This window comes from Sinocyclocheilus rhinocerous, unplaced genomic scaffold (assembly GCF_001515625.1).
Source record: "Sinocyclocheilus rhinocerous isolate Xijiao unplaced genomic scaffold, SAMN03320098_v1.1 scaffold1169, whole genome shotgun sequence".
NCBI lineage: Eukaryota > Metazoa > Chordata > Actinopteri > Cypriniformes > Cyprinidae > Sinocyclocheilus > Sinocyclocheilus rhinocerous.
In genome coordinates, this window is record NW_015650322.1 from 715,573 (window position 1) to 731,596 (window position 16,024).

The window sequence follows — 16,024 nt, forward strand, 5'->3', positions numbered from 1 at the left end:
GAACTCTTCATATATATATATATATATATATATATATATATATATATATATATCTCTCTGAAAAGTTTTTCTTGAGGAGCTAATTTAATCCTCAGATGATTCGTTCTACTGCAGTCTTATCCATAACGCCATCCATCTGATGTTTCCCCCCTAGTCCTCAGTTATGATGGTTAATTTGCATTGATTACCACCTCTATACAAGTCATAGTACACCCAAAAATAAATGTTCTGTCATCATTTACTCACCCTCATGTTATTCCAAACATGTATGATCTACTTCTGTGGAACATGTCTGTGTGTGTGTGTGTTCCATACAGTGAAAGTCAGTGTTGTTTTTGAACTCATTGAGTTTTATTGAATAGACAAAATAGTTGAAATTGTCTTCAGAATATCTTCCAGTGTTTTCCGTGAAAGAAAGTAAGTCATACAGGGTTGGAACAACATGACGGTGAGTAAATGATGACAGAATTTTTTATTTTTGGGTGAATTATCCAGAGTCTCTTTAAGGCAACATTTACTAAACTGTTTGTTCTTTTGTGATTTATTTCCCAACAGAGTCCTACTGTAGAGAAGGACAGTTCTGCAACTGTAGCTTCCAGGTCCAGTAAGGCCAGTGCTGTACCCTTGGTTTCTCCATCAGGTCATAAACCGATCCACAATGACCAGCCAGCCATCCCACCAGTACCCCAAACCAGCTCAGCAGCCTCATTCTTCCTCAGGTAAGCCTAACAGCCTGTTGGGGATGTGTTTTTCACAGTGCACTGCCATCAATTCAGCTTATCGTGCTCTGTGGATCCCAGTTTCAATGTCGTGGTCCCTTAGCACCTACTCAGGCCCTCACTCCCATGGACCCAGAATCCTCCATTGCCTCTGGCAGTCACGTCACAGCAATGCTTTCTCAGTGCCCATGGAGACTGCAGCGATGTTGAAGGCAGTTCAGCCTAATGTGTTGAAATGTCATCGATCAATGCTCAGGCTTAGCAGTCCGAGAGAGTGCAAAATCCAAATGGCAGAGGTCTCAGAGCTGGATTGGCCATGTATCTGCAGGGATAATGGCTAATGGCAATGTAACAGACCAATTGTTTGCCAAAATTACAGTATATATATATATATATATATATATATATACATATATATACTGTATGTATATATACACTGTGTTCCAAATTATTATGCAAGTGACATAGCAATAGGATTTCGGTACAATAAAGAGTCTAAGAGATTTTTGTTTGTGTTGTTTTTCACATCTTTTTAGATAACTGGTATCAATCTCAGACAGGTTTGTTCAATAGTTTGCCAGGTCTTCTTAGCTAAATGGAAACCCTACTTAAATAGGTTGTTCCACATTATTAAGCAAGTCACAGTTTTCATTAAATTTGGTGAGGAAGAAAGATCTTTCTGAAGATGAAAAGTATAAAACAATGCAATGTCTTGCAAAAGGCATCAAAACAAATAATATTCTGCGAAAAGCAAATAGAGATTATTGAACTGTCAAAAGATTTGTGAGTGACTTAGAGCACAGAAGATCTTGGTCAGATAAAGATTTATTAAGGAAAGTTTCTGTCAAACAAATGAACTGTATTGTAATGCCAGCTGTAAAAAAGCCACTGCTGAGTGAATATGAATCCCATATTTCTAATGTGCTCTCATACTTTTGGTTCCCACTAATATACTGACAAAAAAAACTGAGGCAGGTTCTCAGGTGCACAGGGGAGGATGAAAAAGATACAGATATACAGAATTCTGTCTCTCTATTTGTCATCATTATTTTTGTTAACAAAAAAGACAAAGCAACAAGCAACAGTGGCTCACCTAATAAACAGAGGCAGGAGTTTGTGTCTGTGACCGAATGTCTAGGAATTGAATGAGATGCTTAGATGTGTGAGACACTAATTGCTGTGTGACACTGCATACAATTAGTCTATTGACAGCAGCGCTCCTCATCTATAAGGTGGGTCATAAGGGAAGCTTTTGGCAGTGATTTCTGTGTACACTCAGTCAGTCCAAAATCCTGCGAATGAAAGAATGTGCTATTATGCAAATGAGGCACAACTGACAAATAGACATTTTTGAATATTGCTTAGACTGCCTGTGGCAAAATATCCATATTCATGGCAAAATGTTTTCATGGTTTCCTCAATTATACGAGTCAGAACAGCTCAAATGTCAGGCGTTGGGCTCATGTCCTCTGCCTGACCTTGACTTCCACCTGGAGCTCACACCTTGCAGAGTCTTTAAAAGCAAGTTGTCATGGTTGCACAAAATGCAAAATAATTGAGAGAGGAGGTGGTAAGGTGATCAGGAACATATAATTTAGGACCCCCTGTTGCTTTTTTCTCTATTTAAGGTATGTTTTGTTAAAACTGAAATGGGATATATTTATATATTTCCTTTCCTAAGCATTAGCCTTCCAACTGTCTGTACTTACAACAGAATGGGACCATAGATGATATATAAATTATACTGTAAAACTGACACTCAATAAAACTGCAAGTGCGATTGGATGTTATAGATGTCAAGGAGATTAAGTAAAAAAAAAAAGATAAGATAAGGGAAAGACTGCTTGGAAATAAATCCCTGTTGTCAACTTGGTTGGGCATTTTGAGGGGGAATGACAGGATGGGATCAGCACAGATCAACCAGTAAGTTTGCATGACTATACTCCTTAAATGGGACATTCTCAAAATATTGTGACAAACATTTCCCTTAACTCTTCTGTCATAAATTTAAGTTTTGATGCACAAAATATTGGAAGAAAATATATAAATATTTAATTGGGGGTGGCGGGTTACAGAGCCGGCGCCAGCGCAGCACTGATGAGGGGGCGGCTGAGGTAACGAAAGGGGGCGATGACGTAGCACAAAGTAAAAACAAAACAAAAAACATATGTGGCCCATTCACGTATTTGTCGGACCGTAAACAAACCTGCCCGCTACTATTAGAATACTGGGTTCACACAGATAGTGTTTTGGTCGCGAGACAGGTCAGTGAGAGTTTTTTTTTTTTTAAACCACAAGGTCTAGAGACATGTTTTTAGAAGAGGAGTTTCTTTGAACTTGAGAGCCGTGTTTTAGATTGATGTATTATGCGCGACAAGCTGCTATATAGACCTGAGACGAGCGCAGCATTCAAACACTAATTCAAAGACGTCCGTAGCGCATTTAGTTTGAAATACAATGGAAAAGGAACGCAGTGGAATGAAAAATGCGTTCTGAGTGAATGACCCAAAAGCTACTTAGCAAATACAGATGGCAGAGTATTGAATAAAACAAAATCGCATGCAACAAATTCAAAAATCTGACATGCAGGAAATAATATGTCTTAGGCAGCAGTTTTACCACAAATACAGACAAGTGATACCACAACCACCAGAAATACTTAATTGTGTCTGCTTAACAATGAAACACAAGCTCATTGCGACCGATTCCCTGACATAACACATCCATTGCGACCCATTTAACAGATGCATCATTTTAAGTTAGAACAACTTGAACAGCAACAAACAATAACAATACAGCGAAATAATCAACTAACTACGACCATCTATCCCTCTATTAAACATTAAAGAATTATTTCATCATACCTTTAGCTTACTCAGTAGTGCTGCATTCTTAGTTGAACCGCTTGCAAAAACTTGAAAGTTTGTGTGTCAGATATAACAATTAAAATGCGACTTTGTGAAACGGACTGTCCTAAATTGTTGCTATAGTAGCATCATATTAATGCTAGAAAGCCTATACATTTGGCAACTGCATTTTTTAAAATAAACCATTATATTTCATAAATAAAATCTATTTTCACACTCATTTTGAGTGAGGGGGCGGGATAGTCCGAGAGACTCTGGTGGCATACTGTGGTTTCTGTGACCTTTAACCCCAGTTGTTTCCCTTACAGATACAGACCAAGCATGGTTGTTGTGACAGATTCCCTTCCTCTCATCTGTTTGAAAGTGGCAGTCTAGTAAACACGCCAGACGGAGTGTAAGAACAGATACAGACACACACATTCTCACCCACAGATTTGCCTTCGAGGTTTTAGGTATAAAGGTTTTTTTTTTTTTTCCTGATATAGCACAGCAAAACCATAAGTGAAAAGGTGAGCACCCAGCTCTGGTGATGGAGGGATATTTACACTTATCTCCTGCAATCAGCAGCCCCGGGACCTTTAGGATCACAACTGGATATAGCAGATCAGTGTTATGTTTTATAGCAAACATATATGTGTCATGTATTGTGTGTGATTTACTTCACATCAAGCATGATGCTGAATTGTGCGGAGGTGTGCAAAAAGCAAGTACCAGGAACAAGTGGGTTTTTATGACTGAAGGCCAGCTGTAATCTCGCCTTTAAAGATTTACAGATAAAAGCAGAGTGGCTTCTCTATTCCCATAGATGGGGACCGTCTTGCCCCGGCTTTGATGTTGCCCTGTGGACAAGGTCCTCTCTCATGTGCTTTTCCATGGGCTTTCATCGGCATGCTGAGTGTGTATTATTTGCTGGAGTCATGCACAACATTATTGTCCTGCTGGCTGCTGTGCTGAAATGCATAATCGTCAGGGAACAACAGAGCCGACACCTGTTTGCACTGAATGAAAGTGCTCATAATGAATGCAGGGGTCGGGAATGCATCATGTAACTGATGTGGCTGAACACGCATTTCTGCTTTTAACAAGTTCTGTTACCTGCTTTTAACAAAAGCTTTTAGGTTTACAACAACCTTTCTCTGTCTTTGTGTGATACTATATGCACTTTGTAGAAATGTGTCAGCTTATCATGGTTAGGAAAAGTTACAACCGGCAGAACTTCCTAAAAGCAAAAGCTTATATGTAAATTTGTTGTGATGGTGCATTGAAACTGCAATACAAAATTCAATGCAACAAGACTTACTGCAGCATAGCAGTATAAATACAAAGCTTCCGTAATATAAACTGACATTGTTTACTGCTAGTCTCTGCATTTTGTATTCTCTCAGTTTTGTTATGAATTTGCATTAGGCTTTACTGACAGTGAAATTGAAAGTGGTTACTATTATTCATTTTTCAGAATAATTTATATGTGACCCTGGACCACAAAACCAGCCTTAAGTCACACGTGTATATTTGTAGCAATAGCCAACAATATATTGTATGGGTCAAAATGATCTATTTTTCTTTTATGCCAAAAATCATTAGGATATTAATAAAGATCATGTTCCATGAAGATACTTTGTAAATTTCTTACCATAAATATATCAAAATGTATTATCATTAGTAATATGCGTTGCTAAGGACTTCATTTGGACACCTTTAAAGGCAATTTTCTCAATAGTTGTATCTCGGCCAAATATTGTCCTATCCTAACAAACCATACATCAATGGAAAGCTTATTTAACTTTCAACTTTCAGATATATAAATTTAAAAACATTTACCCTTATAACTGGTTTTGTGGTTCAGGGTCACATATTGTGTCTATAAAACCAGATTTTAGTGCTATTACAGTACAGATACATATGATTGAAAAAATATATATGATTTTATATATGAAATATGATGTTAGGTAACTGTAAAACTGTTTTTTTTTTGGTTACACTTTATTTTAAGGTGTCCTTGTTGCAGTCTAATTATACATTTAAGTACTGAGTAATATTAATTAACTACATGTACTTACTATAGGGTTAGGAGGTTAGGATTAGGGTTTGGATTACCTAGTAATTATGCATAATTAATTGCTATTATAATAGTAAGTACATGTAACATGTGTAACAAGGACACCTTAAAATAAAGTGTTACCTTTTTTTAAAGTGAACTGTCAATGAACTGCCAAAAAAAAAAGTTTTTTCAATTGTGATTTGAAACTTTTAATCACAATTATCATACATAATGTTTTCGTCTAAAACTCTTCTTAAAAATCATGTTTTACATGAGTACATTTGGTTAATCCAATTAGATTGTTCAGCTGTTTTTTATTCATTGTGTATAGTAGTTAACATTGTATTTATTTGTAATAAATATGAATATTTATTAACATTACTATAAACTATGAATCAACAATATATGAATCTTTTCTTTAACTTCATAGCTTTGGCTAATTTGGCTAATGTAGCTTCTCTTATTTAAAGGTTGATATGTCCATTTTATTTACCCTGGCAATGCTCGATTATATGGTTAGTTGCATTTTGTTATTTGCATTTAGCATCATTTTTCAGTGCTGTCCAGTCCACCACTATTAGAACAGAAACACTGTGCAAGTACTGTTTGCTGTGAAATTTGCGATCAATTTTTATTATGCAGTTACTTTTATAAATTCATCTAGCACCTCATTCTTATTTCTCATCATGTTTCTGATGGGGGCATATTGTATAGTGTGTCAGTGTGCGGGTCGTGTGGCAGCTTTTGTTTCTCAGGTCGAGTGTGTTTTGTTGTTGTTTGGCATATAGCCATGTCTCCGGTCTGGCAGTCTGTGTTGATAATTGTGGGCCAAAGTTTTAGCCTGTGACCCAGTTTGTTCGCAGAAAGATGGAGTTGAATAAGCAATTGTAAAATTCTGATGAGAAAGAGCTCACATTCTCTCTCCTTTTCCACATCACTCTATTTTTGTTTCTCGTTCGTTCATTTCTCTCTACAATCACTCCCTGTCAGGCTTGTTCCCCCAGCTTTGTTTTGTCTTGCTCTCTCACTCATTGCTCTTCCCTCGTTTCCATGCAGTAAGTAGCTCATGACACGAAGTCTGTTTAAAATGCTATTTACAGAGAGAATATTCTCAGGTGCTTTGAGCACCGATGCTGCCTGTCAGTGATGTACTCTCACGGATGTGTGTGAGAGTATATTTGTATGTATAGGCATGTAGGTGATGCTGTCTAAGTGGTAATTAAACATCAGTCTGTGAGTGTGTGGAACTCTGACATTCAGGAAACAGCTGACAGAGACACAGAGAGAGAGAGAATTCGGGTGAAGCAACAGTGGAACCATCTCATCACAAAGTCTGTGAAAAAGAAAGAGAATATACTGGTAACAAATGCAGCAAAGCTGTTTTTTTCCCCAGGTCAGCTCTTAAAGGGTAACAGTAGACTGCAGAGGAGAAATATTTCAAGAATTATGAATATAATGTTATAAATTATTGCTATCAATAAATTTCCTGTAATTTCACAAACCCTGAGCTTCATTTTATTTAAAGGTACTGTTTAAAATCATGTAGCTCGCATGAGATGAAGACTGGATATAAAGGCTGTTTTTACTTTATATGGAGTAGGTTGCCTCATGGGGGCGGTCATTTTGAACACTGCAAAAAATGCTTTTCTTACTTAAGAGTTTTTTGTCTTGCTTCTATTCCAAATATCGAAAAACTCTTAAATCAAGAAGCATTTTCTAGACAAGTAAAAATTATTGTCTTGTTTTCAGAAAAAATAAGTCAAAATTAAGTGAGTTCCCTTTCGTGGAACTTCGAACTGCGTCCTCTAGGGGTCGCTATGGGGAACGCCTCGTCGTGGCCCGTGTCTGAAGCCTACATTGAAAAAACACCAACTGTTTGGCCAGCGACAGCCATGACGTCACTACCGCCGCGACTAGTACAAAATAGGCGCCGGTAGCGCACATCATTCTCTTCTTCGTCTTCACTGACCGGTCTGTTTGAAGCGTGCATTCCAAAAAGCAAAGTAAGAGCTTTTTCTTTCCTACTATGGCGAGCACTAGCGAAGCGTTTAGAAAGTGTGTACATCCGTGTCAGCGGTTCCTGACACCCGATGATTCACACGATCTATGCGTCGTTTGTTTGGGCGAGGAGCACGCACACGATGTCCTCGAGGGGGCAATCTGTGTGCACTGTGAGAGCTTTTCTCTGAAGAAGCTCCGCTCTCGTTTGTCTCTCTTCTCGAGGGGAGAGGGACAACCATCGGTTTCCCGCGGTTCAGGACCCGCCGCTGCTGAGGCACGGAGGAGAATGAGCTCGTGGGGATCTCAGGTGGACCTAGCCGATGAGGCTGAAGGGGGGTGGTTCCCTGAGGGGAACGAGACACTGCGTCCTCTAGCTTTCTTGCCATGCTTCGGACGCAAGGTTCAGACGAAGAAGTGAATGATGTGCGCTACCGGCGCCTATTTTGTACTAGTCGCGGCGGTAGTGACGTCATGGCTGTCGCCGGCCAAACAAGTTGGTATTTTTTCAATGTAGGCTTCAGACACGGGTCACGACGAGGCGTTCCCCATAGCGACCCCTAGAGGACGCAGTGTCTCGTTCCCCTCAGGGAACCATGGTTACACAAGTAACCCGAGACGTTCTTCCTTAAAACAAGCAACATAATCTTATTTCAAACCAAAAACAAGATTATTTTGCTTACCCGCTTGGCAGATTATTTTGCTTGTTTTAAAGAAAAACTGTCAGTTACACAGTCTGTGTATAAATGAAAGTACTTTTTTTTTCAGTTAAAATTACATTGTTGAATAAGTCAAACTTTACATACCCCATGTTGTTCCAAACCTGTATGTCTTTCTTTCCTCTGTAGAATATAGAAGAAGATATTTGAAGAATGCTTCAACTGTTGTCAATAGGATCCAAAAAACGTTACTTTCATTAAAGGACAGAAAAAAACACCTACTTTTGAGACGTTTTTCGAAATGTCTTTATTGTGTTTTTCCGCAGTCAGAAATGGTCATTTTTGCATGGATTATGCCTTTAAAATTAACACAAGTCTGACCTTATTTAAATCTTTTTTTATTATTCGGATCTCTAAATTAGTTGAAATTCTTTTTGTCTTGCTCTCTGTAATTCTTTTTCTGTCCCTCCACTTATTATGCACTCTTTGCTTTTTAGGTATCCCCTTAATCCTGCTTCTCTCATTTCACACTCTGTGCCATCATAGACGATTGCTAATAAGATCACTAGAGATTACCTTCTTTTCATTTTTAAAAACCTACTTTTGCATTTTAACCTCCTTTCGAGAGTTTTTTTTTTTCATGCATACAGTAGATGAAGCTTCATTGTAATTCAAAAGGGTATAAAAAGAGGGGAGGAAAAACAATAAAGGACACATGGCAGGCAGATATCGACAGGGCCGATCCTTGAGTCTCTGTGCTGGACTATTTGATGTTTTCCAGTCGGGCACTATTCCTTTGAAAATGAAGGGGGGTTGTGCCTCCACCCCACTGTCTGAACTCCCCCTTCTCCATATTATATCTACGGGGGAAACGGGGGAGATTTGGGATTTCGATCAGTAGAGCTGCCATGTGCTTGAAGCAGCTGAGCCCCGGTAGCTCCTGATGCCTCCAACAACTGCTCAACCTGTTGTTGGCTAAAATATTGAATAGGAATATTTGATTGGAATTGGTTCCTAGTGGCTTCTATTTTCTCTTCGTTCTATTTAGCAACAGAAACTGAATGTGTTCTGCCAGGCTCAATCAAAATTAGTGCGTGCTAATAGTCGCTAACAAACTCAGATGTGCTAGCATGCTGTTAAAGAGCTGCCCCATCATTTGTGGAGGTAAAGCCCCCTGGCACTACATGAAAAAAGCTCCCGTGTCCCTCAGGGCAAGGTCGCGGCGCACAATTCACAAAACCAAAGTCAATAATGACAGGAGCTCAAAGCAGCTGCCATACAACATTAAGACAAAGAGCTGAATGAGTGAGAACAAGGCAGCTCAGCAGGTAACACAGGTGTCGGGAAGCAGTAGAAGGTGTTGAGTGATGCCGTGGTGTTTTGGGTACACCATTTAGATTTCACAGCAATTATTGAGCCACGGTGCCCTTTAAGCTGATCTTTTTCTAGCCATTGGTGTTGAAGCCTCTCAATGGTGTCTCATCTATGAATCAGTGGCTTCATGCTGATTCTAACCGAGGGAATATAGTTGGAATGAAAGAGACCCTACATGCCATGACTGAGGAGGTTGACTGTGTTTTCATAATTTAAGAGATTGAATATATTCGATGAGATTTCAAGGGAAGAAACAGCATAGTGAATTAGCCTTGTTCAGTCACCAATGCATTATGAGGGGATACCAAACACTGTACACAACCAGATCATCCATGAAAAGAGTAATATGTGACCCTGGACCACAAAACCAGTCTTAAGTCGCTGGGGGATATTTGTAGCAATAGCCAAAAATACATTGTATGGGTCAAATTTATAGATTTTTCTTTTATGCCAAAAATCATTAGGATATTAAGTAAAGATCATGTTCCATGAAGATATTTTGTAAATTTCCTACCGTAAATATATCAAAACTTAATTTTTGATTAGTAATATACATTGCTAAGGACTTCATTTGTATAACTTTAAAGGCGATTTTCTCAATATTCAGATTTTTTTTGCACCCTCAGATTCCAGATATTCAAATAGTTGTATTTCAGCCAAATATTGTCCTATCCTAACAAACCATACATCAATGGAAAGCTTATTTACTCAGCTTTCATATGATGTATACATCTCAATTTTGAAAAATTGACACTTAAGACTGGTTTTGTGGTCCATGGTCCACATCCAATGCCACCAACATATTGTACGTTGTAGACTGCAGGACATAGAGATACCATATGCAGGCTGTTTATGCATCTGCCAAATAAATAATACAGATATTGGCATGATTAGGGCTGCACAGTATATCCATACCATAATGATTATCTGGAGATTTTTTTCCTAGTTTATCTTTATTGGCAGATAATGTATATTTGGTATACTTTAATAATGGCTCGTTTGTTAACATAAGCTAACAATGAACAAAGTTTTTTTTATTGTATTAACCTATGTTAGTATTAATTTTAACATTTACTAAAAATCAAAAGCATCTGTTAACATTTGTGAATGCACTTGAAGTTAATATTTAAAAATACAAAAATTAATAACACTTTTAAATGTAATCTTTAGCAAATCTCAAAAGGGATATCCATTTTTCATACTGTACATTATTGTGCCTAAATTCACCTGTAACATTTAAAACAACATTTAACAAAATGTAAAAAAAAAAAATTCCCATTTAAATAATAGAGCATTTTAATAATGGTTATTTATTGGTTAATGGTCATAATAACATAAAAAATAATGAATGTCACAGATCACTTTGGATATAAAAAAGTGTTCAAGAAGTAATCAAACAATGATTAAATGTCTACATTATATTTAAATATAGATAAATATAGTATATTTAAATTGTTCTCTGTTTGTTGAGTTATCTTTGCTGAAGTTCTACAGCAGAAATATTCAGTTTAAGAGCAGCTTTTTAGTCCATGTATTGCCAGCTGCCCTGTATTATCTGCATTCTCTTAAGTCATTTGAAACTTTTTTTCAGTGTCCACTGGCTTCATATTGATTCAGTGTGGGATTTTGTTATAGATATTTGAAATATAATTCATAGCAAAAAGCTTGATTTTCCCACTCAGACTGGGCTATTTTGAGGTGCATTACAATGCAGCACCCTTCCATTTATCCAGTAGTTTCAGTGAAATGATATACTTTTACAGAATTTATTTGCTGTTTGAAAGAATCCTCATATACTGGAAAGATGTTAGCAAGAATATTTCTTTACAAGACTTTGCAGTTGTCAGAGATATAACAGAACTTCTCAGCAATACTGTAACTGAAACCACAGTTAAGAAAGTTTGTTTAAGATTGTCAAGGCAAACTTTGATGCTGGCTCGACAAAGCCTTGACTTAAAATTTCTTGAGGTTTTGAAGGTTATACGCGTTATGTACATTAGTTTGAAATGAAAGAAACTCTGTAAGAAGATTTTCTTTAGGAGAAATAAGCTTTTATCCCATAATACGATTTTAAGCTGCTACTGTCCGAATTAAATTTTGTTTTTGAAAAAGTGCTGTATTGAGGGTCAACAATATTTTGGGTCAAAGACTATTTGCCTATTCTATATTTTCAGCTGCAGAAATGTCTGACACAAGTGAGGACTCCTGATTTTTTTAATGGTCAGATTTATAGATTTATCTGCTACCATGGTTTGCCTAGGATTTTCCTGAACAGTTTACTGATCCAAGGAGACTAAAGGAAAGAGAATAAGGAAGTGGGGGAAAATAAGGACATCTTGGCAAATGTTGGACATCTAGTCAAATAATGAGCTTCAGGACAAGGCTGCTGGATTAGAGAGATTGGTGACAAATTGTCGTTAAGGAACCTAAAGGCAGTCTCAGCTAATGACCAAGTGGCAAAGTTGACTCTTGCTTGACATACATAGACATCCAGTGGGCAAGACGCCAGTTGTCCGCATCAAATCTACCTTTTTACAATCTTAATGCATGTACACTACTGTTCAATATTTTGGGGTCAGAAAGATTTTTTGTTTAAAAAAAGTAAATACTTTTTCTAAGTATGAAAGTAATACTTTTATTCAGCAAGGAAGGAAACATTAAATTGATCAAAAGTGTTTCACATCAATACTGTTTTTATTGTATTTTTGAATAAATGCAGCCTTAGTGAGCATAAGAGACATCTTTTAAGATTTTAAAAAATTTTACCAACCCCAAACTTTTGAACAGTAGTGTATCTGGTTTTATTGTAAACAATTCATTGGTGCATATTATGCACTTAAAACGTAATAACCTGCCCCGTATCACAATATTAAGGCATTGTTCTAGCAAATTAACTTTTGTTCTTAATCCATTTTGGTAAGTAATGTCCACTTTTCACAATCCAGTCCATTTCTGATGGGTAAAAAAATCAAGGATATTTTTTTTTCTCCTGAATATCCAATAACCTTCGCATACAAATAAATCTAATTATAGAAGTAAAATGGTCTGCAGCTGATATTTAAACATTTTGTCACATCTTTGTTGCTAAGAGAATACAAAAATGTTGGATTTTGAATTTTAAAACCTGGAAAGATCAATACGATTTGGAGAGATTAGAGTTTAGAGAGACACCGAAACAAACTCTCACCAATCAGCAAATCACAGAACTCTCTGAGCTTATTGCATTGTCAGCTTTACCAATGGCCACATTGCATATTGTTGAGGGAATCTGCTATTGAACAAAGCTATCAGACTAAGTCCTGCAAGGCTATATGTCATACTTTCTGCTGGAACAGAATATCCCTCTTCGTTCATTCCACCTCATTCACCAATTCATCATCCCAAACACACACACACACACATAAATATTACATGTTAATTGACAGTCTTCTTTTCCCCAAGCACCTGAAGGCAGGGTCTGCATGGTTAATAGTTAACAGCATTGTTTTCTGACTATTAGTGAAAGCAGTGGAGGTCTGTAGCTCTGCTTGCGGGCTAATGTCCTCATTAACATCGCGCAGCTCACCTGTTCCTTCAGCCCGCATGCAGTCTTTGTTTGTTTTATCTTACTTCATTGATTTATCCATCAGTGCTGCCATCCATCCATCTAACCAGCCCTTATTTGTATTCTGCTAATCACCTTTCTAAAAGGAACAGTTCACCCCAAAACAACAATTAGCTCACCTTCATGTAATTCCAAACCTGTTTGATCCCATTGACTTTTATTGTGTGGCCAAAATAGATTTGCATTACAGCAAAAGATTACAGATTTGAAATGACATTTTTTGTGACCTCTCCTTTCAAATGATCACTCTGTTGTCACAAAATCATCTGTTATAAGTTTCATCTAAGCTCTTTGGTCTCTTTTTGTTATGTTAATAATAGGAAGTAGGAAGACACTTATTATACTGTGTTTCCTTGCTTTTGTTTCACACACACTAACTCAGTCTCTTTGAAGTCCAGCAGAATGAGGAAAGGGGCTCCTCTGCACTCATGAAGTATTCATGCCAGTGTGTGTGAAAGTGCATGCTTTGCACGTCAGCGACGTGTGTTCGTGTGATTGAAAGAGAGAATGTGTGTGTGCAGACAAGAGTGTGTGGAGCATGCTGCCTATCAGTGGTGCTTTGCACAGCAGCTGTGTACTGACACTGTGTCTGGGAGGGGAATGGAAAGGGGGCTGGGCTGAGGAGAGGAGAGGGAGAGCGAGTGCAGCAAAGCGAGAGGGATAAGGTGAGAGAGACTCACCAGATTGAGAGAGACGCGGAGAGTAGACGGAGAGGACCGCTGGACTTCTGCCAAGGTTTCCCAGCAACAGCAGAAGCAGGAATCGACTCTTTTTTTTCCCTCATCCCAGGGGATTTTCCTTTTCCACTGCCTTCCCTGGGAGATCTGTCATTGGGAGAGTGGCAGAGAGGAGCGCAAAAGAGTGGAGGAAAGGAGTGCAGCAGAGGAACGACGTGCCCCCACCCAGCTTCGATGCAGAGGTGAAGTGAGGGCTACCTTGGAGGGAAGAGGAAAACAAAAATGTGATGAAAAGTTGAAAAGTTTTGGGTTGCAAACTCTTCCGACAGGTGAGAGGAAGCGCTAAACTTTGGGAAGTCGATCGCCTGTGACTTGCTCCATGGAAATAGAGCGTGGCGGAAAATGCACCTCTGCAGGAGCGCCACGTACCTGTTTGTTATACAGAAAACTTTTGAGGGTCGTCATGAGCGTTTCTGACATCTCCTTATCGCCCTGTTCATCTTGTCGCACCTGTATCCACTTCCTCGTCTGGGAATTTGCATGAAATGGACCCCTGATGACAGTGACAGTAATCACATCGCCCCGTCCTCCAGCAGACGCCTCCAGCCCCCTGTCTCCAGCCCGCCTTCCGCACCCGCCCCGCCTCGCTCTCACATGTGCTGGGAGCCATGGAGTGCTCTTACCGGGGTCTGGAATGAACAAGTTAAAATGCTGCTTTTCTCACCGCTGTGATGATATGCCCTCTGAACTGAGATAATGGATTGGAGAGAACTGTAAGTATAATGGACTCTTTTGAGTTGTTTATTGACGTTACATGCGTTTTTCAGTAGGGTTTGTGCAGTTCAACTCGTTCTGGCAAACCAAGGATGTTGGGGTTGATTCCTAAGGTTTCTTTGGATGTCAATATTTACTCACTCTCAATTCTTTTTAAACCTGTATGACTTTCTTCTGCAAAACACAAAAGATATTTTTAAGAATGTTTCAGTTGTTTTTGTCCTTACTATGAAAGTCAGTGGGGTCCAAACAACACTGAACCCAATTAATTTGAACTGTATGGCCAAAACAACTAGATATTTTTTGAAAAAAAGTCGAAAAAGTTTTTGTTTGATTCTATAAAAAAAAGAAATTTATACAAGTTTGGAATTACATGAAAGTTAGTAATTTAATAGAAATTTTCATTGTTGGGTGAACTGCCCCTCAAACATGCTGCTTCATTGTTGAAAAGCTAAGTATATATATACTGTATAAAATTAAGGTTGTAAAAGTGCTTCAGTAATCACAGTTGCATTGGTTTGCTCTCAGTTGCAACACTAAAACCTCACTTGCTGTAAAACTAGTAGCAGCGATAGCAAATCCAGAGGGAGACTGTTCACTGCAGGGCAGGGAAAGGAGATTTAACAGGTGGGTGCATCTGGATAAATCCCAGCCTAGCGTATCGGAGCTCACTCTACCATGCTGCTTTGCACCCACTCTGGTCACTCACCTTTGTTCGCTCCAGACTGATATCTCAATCTTTTGTGTGTGCGTGACTGTGTTGTGCTTCATAAAGAGCTTGTAAAGCATTTGTCGTGCAGCCAGACGCGGTGAATGCGGCTCTCTGCCCTACGTGTGGGCGTGGGTCTCCTCTTTATGTTAGAGGAGGCGCTGTATGTGTGTGTGTGTGTGTGTGAATAGGTGAGGTGTGTGGAGGAGGAGGCAAAGAAGAGGCTTTGTCTCCATAGGTGGGTTTAACATTAATAAAACCCTCCTCCTCTCACTCAAGTATTTTTTCCCAACCTCTTATGCCCCCTATTACGAGCTCTTCATTTTCACTCTTAGTCTCTCTCGCTCATTCACACCCAGAGTCCAAAATTAACAATTGACAAATGCCAAATGGGAATAAAAATTGGCTTTGGTGAGTAAACAAAATACCCTGCTGTTTACTTTTTATTTATTGCCCCCTATTGCTCTTCATTTTCACTCTTAGTCTCTCTCGCTCATTCACACCCAGAGTCCAAAATTAACAATTGACAAATGCCAAATGGGAATAAAAATTGGCTTTGGTGAGTAAACAAAATACCCTGCTGTTTACTTTTTTTTTATTTA

The 16,024-nt window shown here is 38.5% G+C and overlaps 1 protein-coding gene across 1 annotated transcript in view; it reads left to right on the forward strand.

Annotated features, from left to right (window-relative positions):
- LOC107711661 (kinesin-like protein KIF26A) overlaps window positions 1-16,024 on the forward strand; it is a 76,791-nt gene that overhangs the window by 33,459 nt on the left and 27,308 nt on the right. Inside the window, exon 4 of the mRNA XM_016516679.1 lies at window positions 556-719. Coding sequence (XP_016372165.1) covers window positions 556-719 — 164 coding nt within the window. The remainder of the gene's footprint in view (window positions 1-555; window positions 720-16,024) is intronic.